General features: G+C 42.9%; 2 protein-coding genes across 2 annotated transcripts; both read left to right on the top strand.

The window, feature by feature from the left end:
* The first annotated feature begins 1,173 nt into the window (after positions 1 to 1,173).
* LOC101781051 (rho GDP-dissociation inhibitor 1) lies at positions 1,174 to 2,946 on the top strand. The gene is made up of 5 exons (XM_004962368.1): positions 1,174 to 1,314; positions 1,425 to 1,491; positions 1,592 to 1,810; positions 2,423 to 2,547; positions 2,631 to 2,946. Exons 1-5 carry the CDS (start codon positions 1,174 to 1,176, stop codon positions 2,709 to 2,711), a joined length of 633 nt encoding a protein of 210 aa, XP_004962425.1. The 3' UTR covers positions 2,712 to 2,946.
* A 12,241-nt stretch (positions 2,947 to 15,187) lies between these two features.
* Positions 15,188 to 16,926, top strand: LOC101780650 (rho GDP-dissociation inhibitor 1). The gene is made up of 5 exons (XM_004962367.1): positions 15,188 to 15,473; positions 15,544 to 15,610; positions 15,701 to 15,919; positions 16,424 to 16,548; positions 16,630 to 16,926. Exons 1-5 carry the CDS (start codon positions 15,333 to 15,335, stop codon positions 16,708 to 16,710), a joined length of 633 nt encoding a protein of 210 aa, XP_004962424.1. The 5' UTR covers positions 15,188 to 15,332; the 3' UTR covers positions 16,711 to 16,926.

Genomic DNA, 16,926 nt, shown 5'->3' with positions numbered 1-16,926 from the left:
AACCGGACCCTAAACAAAAGGCTGATAAACAACATGAACTCGGTTTGGTTTGGTTGTTTTAGAATATAGTTAGAAATTGATATCTACTATTTGAAAAGAATCAGTATGCCCAACATGGTCGGTAAATTTGGACAGCTTAAAATCTTAGTCCACGACTTTAACTACTTCATATTTAAGATAAATCTAAACATAATTATATACATGTGCAAATAGGATTTATCTAGTTTTAGCATCTACTAAACAAGAATTTTTCAACATAAGGAAAACATAGCAAGATCTACCATGGTATGGATTAGTAAGGAGAAACTCGGCGCAAAGATATGTCTTATGGTATCAATGGAACCCCGAGTTGCATAAGGAAGGTTGGGCTGGATACAAAGGATCCCCAAGCTACATGAAGAACTTGCCACAAAGGCAAGGATCATCATAACCTCGCCCGATCATCTTTGAATCATCTCTATTAAGAAGCTTCTGCATAAATAAAGGAATCTCATCATCCCAGCATATGGTCGTCCATGCTCCACACCAAGCTGGAGAATCGATGAGCTTTGTGTGTGAACCATGATGCAAATGGATTTGAAAAAAAGATGCCATGAGAAAGTTAATATTAATTAAAAATTGAACAAGTAGATTTACCCAAAATAGAGTACATGCATGCAATTTTTCTCACCAAGTTGTCGTATTTCCTAATCAAGGAAGGAGTAAATGATGTATGCATGCACTTGTTTTGAGCCACTTCTGCATGGAAACATATAGGAGTACAAGGGAAAATTTGAGGGGCACTAAAGGTAACAAGAGAATGGCAACGGAAAAGGCGCGCAACCACATAAACCACTATTCCAAGGTGGAACTTCAATGAGATGCAATGGCTGGCTTGCAAGGCCCCCGCCGAAGGCGCTTACTGAAGGAGTGGTGATGCATACACCTGGTGCCCCTCCGGCAGCTGCCCGGGCTGCTCTCTAGTATGCTATTGACCTTTCCTCCCTTCCCTACCTCCACCACTCCGAACCACCTTGCTCCACTAATTGTCCTTTGAACACACATACAAAGCACCTTGTGACACGATCACTCCCAATCTTTGAGAATTGTTTCCTCATCTACGTGTTCATTGGTATTGGTCTACTCGCTCACCTCGGTCATCCCCATCGACTGCATTGGGAGCGTGCATAGCCCATGGACAACAAGGAGAAAGAGAAACAGGAGGAGAAGCATGAAGGAACTGACGTTGAGGAAGAAGAGGATGAAGATGGTAACAAGCGCATTGTGGTGTTGGGCCCCCAGGTTCCCCTAAAGGAACAGCTCGAGCTCGATAAGGTCTCACACTGGGATTCAATAAAGTGGTGGACATTTTCTCATGACCATTGCTATCTTCATCTCTGTTTTTGAGTAATCCTAAAATTGTGATCTCCTACTTGCTTGTGTAGGATGACGAGAGTCTGAGGAGGTGGAAGGAGCAACTCCTTGGGCAAGTAGACACAGAACAGCTTGGAGGTAATTGTAACATGTTCTTGAGCACCCTATCCTCACGTTAAATATGGATCTAGCCATGGTGCATAATCTTGAACACGTGAGTAATTAATTTTCCATGCAGAAACTGCAGAGCCGGAGGTGAAGGTGCTGAACCTGACCATCTTATCACCGGGCCGGCCGGATCTGGTCCTGCCAATCCCATTTCAGGCTGATGAGAAGGGCTATGCGTTTGCCCTCAAGGATGGCAGCCCCTACAGCTTCCGCTTCTCCTTCAACGTCTCCAACAATATTGTGTCGGGCCTCAAGTATACAAACACTGTCTGGAAGACTGGAGTAAGAGGTGTGGACACCACAAATTCCTCGGTGCATATATAATTACTAGTACTCAACTAAACATGATTTAATCTGCTATTACTTGTGCTTTGTTGACATGTTATTCATCAAAATCGCTGATGAACTAACATATTACATATCACATGAAAGGAATGTTTGAATCCGATTTTCTAATCCATTAAATTACCAATAATGAACTCTCTCTCTCTCTCTGTCTCTCTCTCTGTTCGAGTGTGTTACTTAAAGTTCCACAGTAATTTGCGACCTCATTGACATTTAAAGACTTCCTTTACTGATTACCCATGCATGATTAGAAGGCCTTGCATGATTCACATTATTGTTCCATCAGCATAAGATGAAATACTGATAATGTGATACATTTATTACTACTGGAAATAAAAACAAATTTATCTCTACTTTAAAATAATGTGATCTATTGAACATTGAGGTAATCAGGCTCATGCTGCATGATATATCAACCAATCCTTTGCTTATACAACAAAAAAACATGAGTATTAAGAGATCAAGATCATCTTGCACATGAGTATGGTTTGGTACTTCACATTCTTTCTACTACTGTCCGTTTGAAATAGTTGATATTTTTCACTGTTTATTGCAGTGGAGAACCAGAAGATGATGTTGGGGACTTTCAGTCCCCAGCTAGAGCCATACATCTACGAGGGTGAAGAAGAGACCACCCCTGCTGGTATTTTTGCAAGAGGTTCCTATTCTGCCAAACTAAAGGTATCTATATTTATCAAGTTTTATCATAGATGCTTCATGATCGTCGCTGCACCAATCATTAATAATATCGTTTGCCCTTTTAGTTTGTTGATGATGATGGCAAGTGCTACTTGGAGATGAGTTACTACTTTGAGATTAGGAAGGAATGGCCAGGAACCCAATAATGTGGATGGAAGGTCGGCTTGAAATGTGTTAGAGCTCATAGCTAAGCCAAGCAGAAGATGTGTTATTGCTTCTAGAATGATTCGTTCACTATGTCTTCGTCATGAAGTGCCTTTTGAGTTGTTTGGAGTTCATCATTTAACGCTGTTTGTCACATAATATTATTAGTGCACATTTTATAATGAATCATGTATGGAGATACTCAGATATATTTATATACTGATTGATGAACTGTTTGCCCGAAACACACATGCTTCCTTTACCAGTCATTAATTGTTCAGCATTTCCGTATCCTGTAATCATGGGGTTATCGCTAAAGTTTCAGAACTGTTTGCTGCTTACAATATGAATGCATTTGATAGCTAAAGTGTAGTGCTAGCTAGTTTATGCTTTTTGCAGTGATCCATTTCTGTCAGCTCAAGGATCTTGCTTACATGTGACGCTATTTTAATTTTGCACTTTCCGTCTTCCTATATGGCTGCCCACATGAAGTTTTAGTGCATTAGGTGCTCCTACAAATCATTTCTTGTGCGGGCTAAAGGTTGAAAGCGTGAGACACGAGCTAATAATGTATGTTATAGAGCAGCTAGCAGTGATAACTACCAAAACGTCGCTTTGATTGTTGGTAGAGCTAGCATCCGGCCGTGCATTCTTTATTTCACCATATCATTGGGAAGTGAGTGAAACAACCCAAATTTCTATTTCGGAGAATCCAAACCTCTGTATTTCCGTGGTAGTTCCATGATGAGACTATCACGTGCAAATCCATGTTTCAAATGTTACAAAGCCATACGACATAGAAATAGAGTCGCAACACTCCACCCTAAACCGAAATTGCATTGGCGGTCGAAAACCGTGAAGGAAATGAACATTGGCAGCCGGCCGTTAAGGAAAACCCGTCAAGAATAGAGAGCCAAGAAAATTCAATTAGCTTGGCTGCAACCTGCGAAGGATTATTTTCTCAGCAGTTTGGCAGCCAAGAAAATTAGAAAATGTGTAAAATCTTCAATGTGCAAAGAAAATATTCCAACCACCAAGTATATAGCTTTCCTTGGCGGTCGTCGGCAGCTAAGTATACAACATTATTCCTTGGCTATTGTCGGCAGCCAAGGAAAGTTATTTACATCGGACCCTCAATCACCAAGCTAAATAGTTATTTTCTTGGCATACCTCAACCGCCAAGCTAAATAATTGTTTCCTTGTCTGCCGACCACCAAGGAAATGCATATATCCAATAAACAATATTGGTATATCATCTACTAATCGATACAGTAAACAGTGTACGGCCATCAATCATTCAATTCATCCAAAGCTCCATTGATTGAGGTAGCAACCAGCAAGTTGTCATGTTATTCCAAAAGTGTTACATGAAAATATGACACAAAATAAATGCACTGCAGGTAATATGTAGTAGCCTTACTGAGAAGAAAATATTCATAGGTATTCCAATATCAAACATGGATCAGTTGTTACAATCAACTCAGAAAATGAGTTCACTTGAAAAACTATTGGATGAATCTAACAGGACTTGAGCTAGTTAGTAAAAAGGTAAACAGATCTTTCACCATTGCATACAAAGGGAATTAGTCAGATGGGCAGGCAAGTTGTATATGAGCTCCCATGCTGCAACTCTCACACTTGTCTCTAACCCATAAAAACAAATTGTAAAACAGGTGAAACTGAAACGATTAGCTGGAAGCATGTAGGTGAAAACTGAAAAGGAAGAAGTGATTACCTGACAATTATGTTTTCTTGATATATAATCATTGGGAAATCAGCATGTGGGTTCACATATGCTCAAGCCAGCTTCAGCAGTTTCAGATGAAAATTTGGGACAACAGCAACTGTATACAAATGCATGAATATGTTTGAAGAAATTGTATTTACCATGGGCTTAAATGTGCATCCGTAGTAACCTCCTGTGTTTTTCCATTGTCCAGCCTGTAAGTAGACACCAATTCATATCTGACAAGCTACAAATTCTGCAGAAAGAGGAACAAGGTTCAGTTAAGCAACAGGAGACATATGCTTGCTAAATTAGACATGATAAGGCACATGTTGTCAGGATAGATTCCCAGTGCCTAAAAAGAAGGAAAAAGTCGGACTCCTACTAGGATTCCCCTATAATCCTACTAGGACTCATCCCATATAATCATATAATCCTACTAGGACTCCTCCTTCTAACCGACTCTCCTCCTTATAACCGACTAGTTATCTTACCTCTTGGAGTATATAAAGGAGGACGAGGGTACCTAGATCGGCAGAACCATCATCAATAGCCAATAACTAGGCTACTCAACACCCAAGCGCAAGGCGCAATACACAACACCCCAAATAGGATGTAGGGTATTACGCTACTCCGGCGGCCCAAACCTGTATAAATCCGTGTCTTATGTCTTCGCTTTTACCTTTGAGTTCCAGGTCCAGCGATCCATCCACGACAAATCGACTACCTCAGGGTACACCCTCGGTAGGTTGCCAGTATAAAATACCGATATCTGGCGTACCAGGTAGGAGCGATCATCGAGATCATTGAGCGAGCTTGAAGGATCTCACCATCAAAATCAATCTACTCAGCGTGGGGAAGCTGTTATCTCGACCAGATAGCAACTCAACAAGCTCTTGCATCGACCCCAAGGAGCATCGGGTTCTGTCCGATTTGGCGAGCTGTGCTTTAGTTTCAAAGCTGAAGTCGTCGAGTTGGATCAAATCCGAAGCAGAAAAGGATTGGTCGGAGGATCATCTGCAGCGGCGCCAAGCGTCCGGACGTGTGGGCTGATTCCGAGTGTGCTACGGCAGAGGAAGATGTCGCACGCGGTTGTACGCTAGTGCCGATGGGTCGCATGGAGCTGCATAACTCGTACCGACCAAGATTCGGAGTTTTCTTTGTCACCCGCATATGCTAGCTGCTGCACGCGGGTCAAGGCAGAGGATCCATCGATCCCGTAACCAAGTCGAAGTCAGGATGTCATGATGCAATCCTAGTCCGTCTGAAGCAATGAAGGCTAATCGATAGCACCTGCAATTAAAGGCTGTTGCGTTGCTATGCATCGAGTCTGAGAGAGAAAGAAGGCCAGCATCAAGATCGAGGATAGCTGCCTCTGTCTCCTTGACGCTAAAAGAAAATTCAGCAAGATATTATTACACGCACACAAAGGAGTACAAGAAGACTCTTCAAGTACTTCACGGCAACATAGAGATCCGGCCGCAAACTACCTCGTCAACAAAAACTTCAACTTCACAAGAGCGCTCGGTGACTCGTCGACCACTCATCTTGACTAGTTACTAATCGAGGGTGACTACTTCGACTACTCTTCTCGACTACTTCAATGGACGACTCACCGACGACTACTCCGACTACGTTGTGATGCTCGCCAATGACTACTCCAACTACATCGTGACGCTCGCCGACGACTACTCCCCGTCTCGACTAGAAAATTAGTCGGGGCAAACCTCACACCGTCGACGACTAGTGGAAAACGACTCCAACTAGTCGGCTTCATCAACAACCGTCACGGTTTCATCGACGACCGCCGTGGCTTCGTCGTCAATCATCCATGAATCAAGCTAAATCACTTTTCTAATTATTTTTTGACTTGTCTTCCACATGCAGGGCAACACGCCGACTAATTACTTGTGTACGCCTCTTGACGGGAATTACCCTACAGAGCTACACTTTGCCAACTCTTGCGCACAACACGCGCTTTACTCGCCAGAGGGTAGCAAACTCTTTTGCACAATCGCGCTCTCTTTTTATCACAATGTCGACTACTTTTGTCTTCTCTTAGCCATTGATAATCTCCTTGAGTAGAATACGCCTTCGTTCATGAAAGCCTCGGGTGCACCTGTTACGCCTAAGTGCCAGCATACATACACGAGAAAAGGATTTCAGCTGTGCAAATGGTAGTGCCCGTACGCGTATATGGAATGCAATGCAAGCCACAACAATGTCAACAAAGGAGATAAAGGACACTAAGCAAAAAAGGAAGAAAAAGGGACTGAAGGGGTAAGGCACAACCCGCAGAAAAAGGCCGTGAAAAAGGAAATAGAAGGAAGGGAGAAAATAATGACGGGAAGGGAAAAATGGAATGGAAAAATATATGTTCTTAGGGTATTATAGATATTTGACATTTCTATCAATCTCAAACTAACTCAGAGAAGCCCTTTTAACAAACGTTTTTCAATAGAATGAGCCAGAGTCATAAAAAGCCGCTTCACTAGATGAGCTAGAGCCGTGGCCATTTTAGCACAAGCCGAAGCCCTACCAAACGAGGCCTAACAAAACAAAGAACTGCCTAATACCATGGACATAGCTATAGCTATAGATAATAACTCTGTAGAGGTTGTACATATGTACCTGTCTGTGGTGTAGCCAGGCGGTGTAGGGCCAACCTGATTGACAGATTCACCCGAAGCCCTAGTGTGTGGCTAATACTCAAGTCTGGGAATATCTTCAATGACAGGATACCACTGTCACTAGCTTTAGACCTCAAAGCTGTGTTGACCACCAACAGGGCCAGTAGTAGGTCGTGTTCGTCTGGAGCAGGTCATCACCTCAACTCTGTACACCAATCTGCTTATCCGCCTGCATAGTCCAGTGTAGCATGGTTAACCCAACTCAGTCCTTAAGGACCGAGAACGAGCACTCAACTCCTCAAAGATTGTGAAAGCACGTTTGCATACCCATTACAGGTCACCCATCACAGCTTTGCCATCAACTCCTCAAGACAAAGTCTCAAACAATGTACCCGCCACATGTACGGTGTGATAGGGGATGCCCAAGAACCACTAGCCTAGCTAGGTACTTCCATAGTACCGACTACAGCTCACTCTAGCCATAACACATCAAGGAATCATACCCACCAAAACTCACCTTAGAGTGTATCAAGGGGTTCCACCACCAAACCATGGCCTAGACATGCCCAATCATAATGCATAAGTAGTTTATATAAAGTAAGTGCATGATGCCTCACTTTGGGAAGGTGTTAGATCGAGCCTAGATCCTTCAAAAGGTAGCTAGTCCACAAGTAGGTAGCAAGGTAAAAAGGATAACAATTATGAAGGGAAGACTAACAATTTACTATGTAAACAATCATCATCCAAGCATCATCATTACAAGCATTAGCATCATCGTCCTGGTCGTAGCCCGGGTCTAGCATAGAATGTGATACAATGCGAAAGTAAATAATGAGCATTACATCTATTGAAAAAAAACAATAACTCCAATTTGGAAGAACCAAATAACTACAAACATAACTCTAATTTAATGCAACTTATTTCATATTTTTCTGAGTTAGAATGAATTAGTTATGAACTTTTAAAGGAAAAAGGCTTATTAACTAATTTAGTTAAATTCAGAAACTAGATGGGACATGTGACAAGCTCAGGTTGTACCCAGTCTGTAAAACAACTTTGTCAATAACACTTTGGCCTAATTCAATCGGAAAACCATTCAAAATTTGGGTCAAAACAGCCAAAGCCCTAAAAATCAGCAAACTTGGAAATCTACCTAAGTCAGGATGACCGGCGTTCTTGCAAACTTTGGAACCCCATAACTTCAAATCTGTTTTGTTTTGGAAGTGACACCTTTCGTAAGTTTTAAACTTTGATATAAGGGCTACAATTCATAGAAAAACAAATCTTCAAGTTCTGTTGAAGAATTTCAAATTAGTCAGCCCCAAACCCTCGGCCCTTTGGCTGCCGAGCGCGAACGCCTCGCCCAGAGCGCACTAGACCTCACCCAGTGCGTGCACCAGAGCACCGCCCGCCGCGTGGCTCTCGCCCACCGGCAGCTCGCCGTCGGCCAATCCACAACCATGACAAGATGACTCGCTCGCCCGGTTGCCTAGTAAGCGCCCGACCCTATCCTTCCCTCTGGCCGCGCATCCCCTTCACCCCGTCCCGAGCGAGCTCCGCCCACTCCCGACGCGCCACACCTCATGCCTCCACCGGCCAGCTCCGCCTCTGCCAACCCCGATCGTGACCGCGACAGCACGAGGCCCCCGCTCGCCAATAGCTTCACCCGGCAAACCGTTTCCGCACGATTGCTATCCCGTCAGGCCAATGCACGCGAGATTGCGCCCTAGAGCTCGCGCCCCTCCGCCAATGGCGTCGCCGCCCAATCCCCTATGCGGCAGTCGCTCCCCTCTCCCCTCCGGCCACGCTAGCGCCACCCGTTGGCTCCACCCTCGCCCTCCGCACCTCCCTGAACCTATAAAAGGGGTCAATGTGCCGCCTGCGCAGCTCTCCCCACACTCGCCAAGCTCCACTGCCCCTTTGCTCTAAGCGCCGCCGCACCACCCCTCCATGGAGCCCCCTACTCCGCGCCACCCCGCACCTCACCAACACCTCCACCCGCTTTGCCGGAACCACGCGCACCTCTCCGCGCCATTTGTTGCCCACGAAGAGCCCCTGGTGCGCCGGAATGCCGCCGGCCTTCGCTGCCGCTCGAGCTTTTCTTCCCCACACCATTCCACCGTCCACACGCCGTCTCCATGCCCCCCAACCGCCGCCAAGGCCCTCACGGTGAGCTAGCGCACCTCCCCAGTTACTTCTCTCCTGCGATTAGGCCGGCCATCGCCAGAATCGAAGCCGTCCGCCGCCGTGACTCCATAAGGGCACGGGTGTGATTGGGAAAGCTTCACAGGGGCCTAGTTGTTAGAGTTAAGGGCTTATCTGCGAGAGTTTGAAAACCTTAAGGGCCCTGGTGTAAAGCTGTCTCAGTTTATGTGTTTTAAAAAGGCAGATAAATGAAGGAACTTTGGAAATACACCAAAAATCGTAGAAAACTTAGAAAAATGTCAAACCACTTTTGTTAGACTCAGTGAGCAAAATAGTTCCATGGAAAAATAAACTTGCCCATGTTACTGTTAGAAATAATGCTTTATAGTTTTATCTCTTGCTTAGGCCTTTTAAATCTTGGTAAATCACAAAAAAATGTAAATTGACAAATCCACTTCTAAAGTGTTTGTTTCAGCAAGTAGAAGTCTAGAAAAATTCATAGGAGCCTGGTGTAGAACTTTATATCACTGTTTTAACTTTATCTTTGACATCTAGGGTTAAATCTTTCTTTTTACATAAGATTTAATCCATAGCAGAGAAAAATGTGAAACCACTTGCAGTAGCTTAGTTCTGAAGTGTAGTTCTTAGGAAAAATACGAAACACTAAATGAAACTTTGGGAAACATGCCTTTATTTTTGTGGAAAGATAAATAGTATATAAATAGGGGAAGTAGTTGTCCTTCACTAAAAATCATGAAAAATTCACCCAAATCTCTGTAACATACTTTCAACCCACTGCTGAAGTTTCACCCTCAGAATCATTGTAGATTTTGAGATTAAGTACATCCTACCATTGGGTAATAGAACAATTTTAACTTTAACTATTTCTGTGCTAATCCAATGGATCCCAAATTTTTACAATAACTCGGTGATGACATGATTGAGATACTGCTAAATTCTCGGTGTCATTGTTGTTGTTTGAATGTGGAAACAAATTTTGGAAGATGAACCTCATTTAATGAATAAAAGAAATCTTATGTACTAGAAAGGGTAGAGAGGTGATATTGGAAGAGGTACAGAAAAACATTCAAAAACAAAATAACTTTCCAAATGAACCTTGAACAACCCCAAAGTGACCCCCACCTTCCTTGTGAGGTCTAAGTTGTAAGAACCTTAAATGTGTACACAATCACCATCAAGGTCAACCCCAGTTTTATACCACAACACACCTTACTTCATGAAGATAATGAAAGTTTAGAACCTTGTTTAGGTGAATGTGGTCAAAATGTAATTCATACTTCAACAATAATTGTTGTCTTGCATCCTGCATGTGGGAGCATAGAAATTTAAACTATCTGCATATGCATATCATGTAGAAGTTAATATCACCGACGGAACCTACGAGCTCCACCCCATGCCGGAAGAGGAACCCACCGTGGAGCTACACCACGTGGAAGCTAAGCCCGAGCTAGATCAAGACCCCGAAGACCAGCTAACTTTCTCTGAATCAAAAGGCAAGCCCCGGAGCATAACCCTGTATTAAAAATTTATGCAATATCTATGTTCTTATGTTTGTGCATTTAAGTTTATAGGAGTTGCTTGACAACTTAGTTGCATGATGTTAGGTACCTATGGTTGAATACTAGCATGATAGGCCGAGTAGTCGCTGTGCTAAATAGGACTCGGTAAAAGTCGAGTGATTGCCTGTCACTCGCGAGTTATAGGAGTTGTTTGTTTACTCTAATGGTTCCAATGTGGTGGTTTGCCCTATCTATCTAGTAATGAACTTGCTAAGGTTGAAACGTGTTGGTGTTCATGATCAAGTGTTTGAAAGTACTAATCTCATACCTAGTATGGGATGGGGAAGCCTAGTACCTGATTGAACTAGGACATGGCTTATACTCCTGCTATCCCTGGAATGTAGTTCCCATGGTGCATCATGTGGGTGCAAGTGCGGTCACAGTACGGCAGAGGCTGGGACTATGGAGCATTGCATGCCAAGGAAAATTTGGCCCTGACACATGTCTAGAAATTGATGGGGATGGCTGATAAGTGAAGCGATCCTTCATGCTACGCGGATGTCATGGGATTAGGTTCGTCATGCATAGTTAATAAATTTGAATCGATTCGTCTACCTCTCACAGTTTGGGACTACTTGATCGCTATGCTGCACTGAGTAAAGATGGAATATGATGGAAATACTAAACTTAATGCTTGTCATTAATTGTTTGAAAACTATGTTTGCTTAGTATAAGTTGCTAATTTAGACTGGTTAATGAACTTGGAACCTGAGCTAAAATATTGAAAGGACCAACTTTAGTCGCTTTTGGCAAAAATAAACCCATAACCAAAAAGCCTTGCATGTCTAGAAGCCGGTGAAGTAGTTATCACCTGTCCGGTCAATCTTGCTGAGTATTAGTTGCTCAGCCTTGCTTGTGGCATAACTTTTCAGGTAATGTCGATAGTTTGGCTGCTAGCGCCACTTCGCCTACCTAGCTCCCTTCGGGTTGGACGGTCAAGTGGGATCCCTTCTCAGACGACGAGGACAGGGGTTGTTGATATCATGGTCGGCTTCACCATGGTATTATGTACCGACGTTTAGCTTTCGCATATTTTACTTCTTCGTTGTTTACAACCTTGCAAACTCTGCCTGAATTTCGAAAACTTTGATGTAATAAAATGTTGAACTATGTTAATGTGATGGGAATGTTGTAATCTCTGTAACCACTCACCTTCGTGTGAGCAATGCTTCTCGATCCTGAGTATGAGGTTTATCAAATAAAATCCGACGGATGACCCAGTTGGCTTGCTTAAAGTGCATGATCGTGTGTTAGGCGACTTAAGTGCATTTTAGCCAAGTTAATTTGGACGGTTCTGCCATAGGAGGTGTGCATGCGGGATCTTCTACTGCCACGTGTGGCACACATGCATGTGGGCTAGTGTGTTCTCTAGACACTGAGTGGTTGTGGTGGCAGGGCGGCCGAGTGTGCGATGTCGCGTGGCCAGTGTCCGGTGACCACACCCACGATGTCATAGAGTAGCGACGCATGCGGCGTGTGAGGGGGAAAGGGGATTAATTGGAGGGAGATGGGAGGAAAAGCTGACATGTGGAGTCCGCTTGTCAATTGAGAAAGTGAGAGGGTGAGGGTGTGTTTGGCTAGCTGGGATGCCCCGTTGGGCCTGTTGAGCTTAACCCGTGCGGGTGTGAGGTTAGTTAGCAGGTCAGGTCGTTGGTTGGGCCAGCCTAGTTTAGGATAGTTGGTTTAATTTTTACAATTCATTTATTCCACACAGTGGAGAACCAAATAAAACCCAATAAACCCAAATCAAACATGCAAGCACGAGTTCAAATTTAAATGCACCATTTATTTTACTAATTGAATTTAAGGGAAAAGAATTAGTTGGTTGTTCCTAATGTTTATTCAAATTTTTAATGAACCACTGAAGCAATACAAAAAGTTTTAAATTTTTTCAAAACTCAAATAATTAATATTACTCAAATTTGAGGAATATTATGGTCTCCTCCCTCAAGCAAATCTTTTCCTCAAGATTTATGCCTTGGCTTCATCCTCGAATAGATGTGGAAACTCTTTTCTTATATCAGACTCCTCCCATGTGGCTTAACTCTATGTGGTTTCTCCAAAGGATCTTGTAGTACAGAATGGAAGTCCTCCTTGTCTCCCTCTTTGCCTGATCCAGACTCTTGACAGTGCACTCTACACACTTTGAAGAATCCTATAGGTCCATAGCTTCAGTGTGTACCACCTCCTCGGGGACTTTCAAGCACTTCCTCAGCTGAGATACGTTGAACAGTGGGTGTACCCTGCCTATTGACGGTCGTTAAGTACCAAATATGGCCGTCAATTATCTCAAAAAATAAATTAAAATGATGTAGTTCCACTTGTACTTGAAGATTATTTGTATGCAGGTGTTTATTCACAAAAGGAGGAGAAAATACACCAGAGAAGAAAAAAATAACACCAACCAATCGTGAATCGCCACATGGATAGAACATGGATCAAAGGCCCCACAAATGGAGGCAAACCGACTTAACTCACAAGAAATCACCGCATACCCACCTCAGGGCCCACCAGGCAGTGTTTCAACCAATAGACAATGCACAAAAGGTGGCACCAAGGGGTCAGTCGAACTGCCTCTGGCTCCCCTCGCCTCCAGATGTCATGTATCGATCTCCACCTCATTCCTTACATCGGTTGTTGGGGTTTCGTGTAGGATAACAACTTAGAACCACCTCCAAGCCCCTATTAAAGGAAGGGTGTGGCCTCACTTCCAACACACACCAAAACAATCATTTTCTCTTGCATATTTTAGTCTCTAGGCTAGAGGAGTTTAGGCTAAGAGTAGCTCTACTCTTTGGTTCCCAAGTGATCTTAGAGAATTGGGTATGGCTCTTGTATCCTTTCCTTCTTGCATGACTTTGAGCTTAGTAATGAAATTATCTTCTTTACATATTGTTGTGTTTGGTTCATTTGCTATCTTATTAGTAATATGTTCCTACCATGGGTTATACTTGGATTATATACAATGCATGTTTAGGCTAGTCAATCTATACTGGTATTGTGATCTTTATGGTTGCTCTAGTTTCATGCTTGTTGATCCGAAGGGTCGGAGCTCCCGAGGAGATTAGAGTATTTTTTGATAACACAAGTGTGGTTCTTGGGTTAGTTAAATACCATTGGATGCGGGTGTTCCCCACAGGTCATAGAGGTAGGCGGCAAGTGGTGGCAGCACTATCCATCCTACGTAATCCTCCAAGTTCAGATACGACATAAGAGCCCACGGGTTGTAGAGGTAGGCGGCAAGTGGTGGTAGCACTATCCGTCCTATGTAATCCTCCAAGTTCAAGTATACCGTAGAGTTCATAAATTAGTCGTAACATTGCTAACAGACTAGCAGGGAAGGTCTCTCGATATTGCCTGGGTGCATAGAACTAAGTCCTCACCATGTATATATGTATGAGCTGTGCAATTCATGTAAAGAAGTACATAAGGATCCTTAGCTCTCTTTTGTCTTTCTCCTCGTAACCTAAGTTATCTCTTTTATCCGAGTTTGGTTCTTTTGTTTGTAACATTACCCTTATACTATCTCTTACCTGTATTTGGAGTTTGGTATGTCAATTAAGATATAATCATGAGCATAGTAACTCTTTTGATCTCCCTGGGGAAAAATAAATAACAATACATAAATACTCACCGATGAAATGTTGCAACAGTATATCTATGCGCTTGCGGATTTATATATGATCATAAGAAATACCAACAGTGTGGTGCAACTAACCTAGATATGGTCATGTGCAAATTCTTATCTTTTGCTACACAGCTTGCTACTACCCGAATGCAAACCAAGGTATTACCTCGGCATATAACATGACTCTCTACACACTCAATCATAATTAAGTTGGTACTATATACATATAACATAAATACTAGATGCCACACACTTTCAAAATATACTCATCAAGAATCTCATTTTATAGATATCTTAGCTAGTAAGGAATGCAATGGACCAAACCATTTTCAAGACATAAATTTAATCGATCCAACAACAATGACATTTAATGAGATCCATCCAAAATAGGATGCATGCATGCATGTTTTGCACCCAGTTGTCTTTTTCTTATTAAGGTAAGAGCTAAGCATGCATGCATAAACTTGATTTGGGCCAATGCTGCGTTGAAACACATAGGAGCACAAGGAAGAAATTAGTGGACACAGAAGGTGAAGAAAGGAACCAAGAAAAGTGCACTAAGTTTAGAAACCAACACACCAAGGCGAAAGTGATTGGTCACAACGGCCGGCTCCCAGGTCTCCCGGCTAAGGCGGTTACGCGGGGCACGGCTGAACGCACATCTGGTGGCCCTCCCGTGGCTGGCTAGGATGCTATCTTGTACACTATGAACATTTCCTCCCCTCCCCTCCCCTCCCCTGCCCACCTCCACCACTTTGAACCCCCACTGCCTATGCTGCACAGAAACAAAACGAAGCACACCACACCTGCTCCCAATCTCTGAATAGTGCTACCTCATCCATTCGTATTAGTCCCATTGCGTGTGCAGCTCCTCCAGATCGACTGTGTTAGGAGTGCAAGCACGTGTTTAGCCCATGGATGATAAGAAGGAGAAGGAGAAGGAGAAGCACGAAGGGACCGAACATGAGGAGGAGGAAGAGGATGAAGATGGTAACAAGCGCGCCGTTGTGCTTGGCCCCCAAGTCCCCCTCAAGGAACAGCTCGAGCTCGATAAGGTATATGCATTAGCATCTTTTTCTGTTTTGGACCACTTGAGAAAAATTTATCTTTTAATTGTTTGTGTAGGATGATGAGAGCCTCAGGAGGTGGAAGGAGCAACTCCTTGGACAAGTTGACACAGAGCAGCTCGGAGGTAATTGTAACCTCTTCTTTACCACATTTTCATCATGTTACCTTGTCAGATCATGGTGCATTCCTAAATACATCAACAATTTTGGTGTAGAAACTGCGGAGCCAGAGGTCAAGGTGTTGAACCTGACAATTCTGTCGCCAGGCCGGCCAGATCTAGTCTTGCCCATCCCATTCCAGGCAGATGAGAAGGGCTATGCATTCGCACTAAAGGATGGCAGCCCCTACAGCTTCCGTTTCTCCTTCATCGTGTCCAACAACATCGTGTCGGGCCTCAAGTACACCAACACTGTTTGGAAGACCGGAGTTAGAGGTGAGGACACCACTAATGCATCATGTATGATTATTAGTACATAATTCAACATGATTAATTTGTATGATGAATTCAACAACCAACTCATACAGATCACGCAAAAGGATTGTTTGAATCTCATGTCAACTTAAAATTTACGAGCAATAGACAGCCTTGGGGACTTTCTATTTCTCTTTTCTTTGCTTTTTGAAAAGAACAACTTGCAATTTCTCTAGTTCATGATCTACTTTTTTTTTAGTAAGTTCATGATCTACTTAAAGTTGCTGTACAGTTTGAAACTTTAGTGACACTTGAAGAAATTTTATCTTTTTACTGATAGGTTAGGAGGCATTGCATGATTTACATTACTGTGCTATCAGTTTAAGATGTCTAATAACTATAACGTGATCTTATTGCTGAAAACCAACAAAAGAAATTGTGCATCCAACCAAAAGAATAACATGAGAACATGAGCATCTGGTACAAGAGTAGGTTTTGATCCTTGACAATCTTTCTATATTGCAGTGGAGAACCAGAAGATGATGCTGGGAACGTTCAGTCCCCAGCAAGAGCCCTACATCTACGAGGGCGAAGAAGAGACTACCCCTGCTGGCATTTTTGCAAGAGGTTCCTATTCTGCTAAACTAAAGGTACATTTGTTTGCCAACTTTGTCGTTGATGCTTCAAGATCATTGCTTCGTCAATCATTAATGTAACGCATTATCTTACAGTTTTTTGATGACGATGGCAAGTGCTACTTGGAGATGAGTTACTACTTTGAGATAAGGAAGGAGTGGCCAGCGACCCAATGATGTGGAGCAGAACTCGCTTGTTTAAATATATTAGAGCTCATAGCAAAGCAAAGCAGGAGATGCGCTATTTCTTCTAGAATGATTGGTTCACCATGTTGTCGTTTTTATTTGTTTTGAGTGTGTCATTTAACACTGTTCGTTGCATAATATTGTTTATCCAATTATATAATCAGTCCTGTATTCTGATACACATATATATTTATGCATTGATAAACT

Source organism: Setaria italica, chromosome III (genome assembly GCF_000263155.2).
Source record: "Setaria italica strain Yugu1 chromosome III, Setaria_italica_v2.0, whole genome shotgun sequence".
NCBI classification, from domain to species: domain Eukaryota; kingdom Viridiplantae; phylum Streptophyta; class Magnoliopsida; order Poales; family Poaceae; genus Setaria; species Setaria italica.
This window is presented reverse-complemented; position numbering and strand designations above follow the sequence as displayed.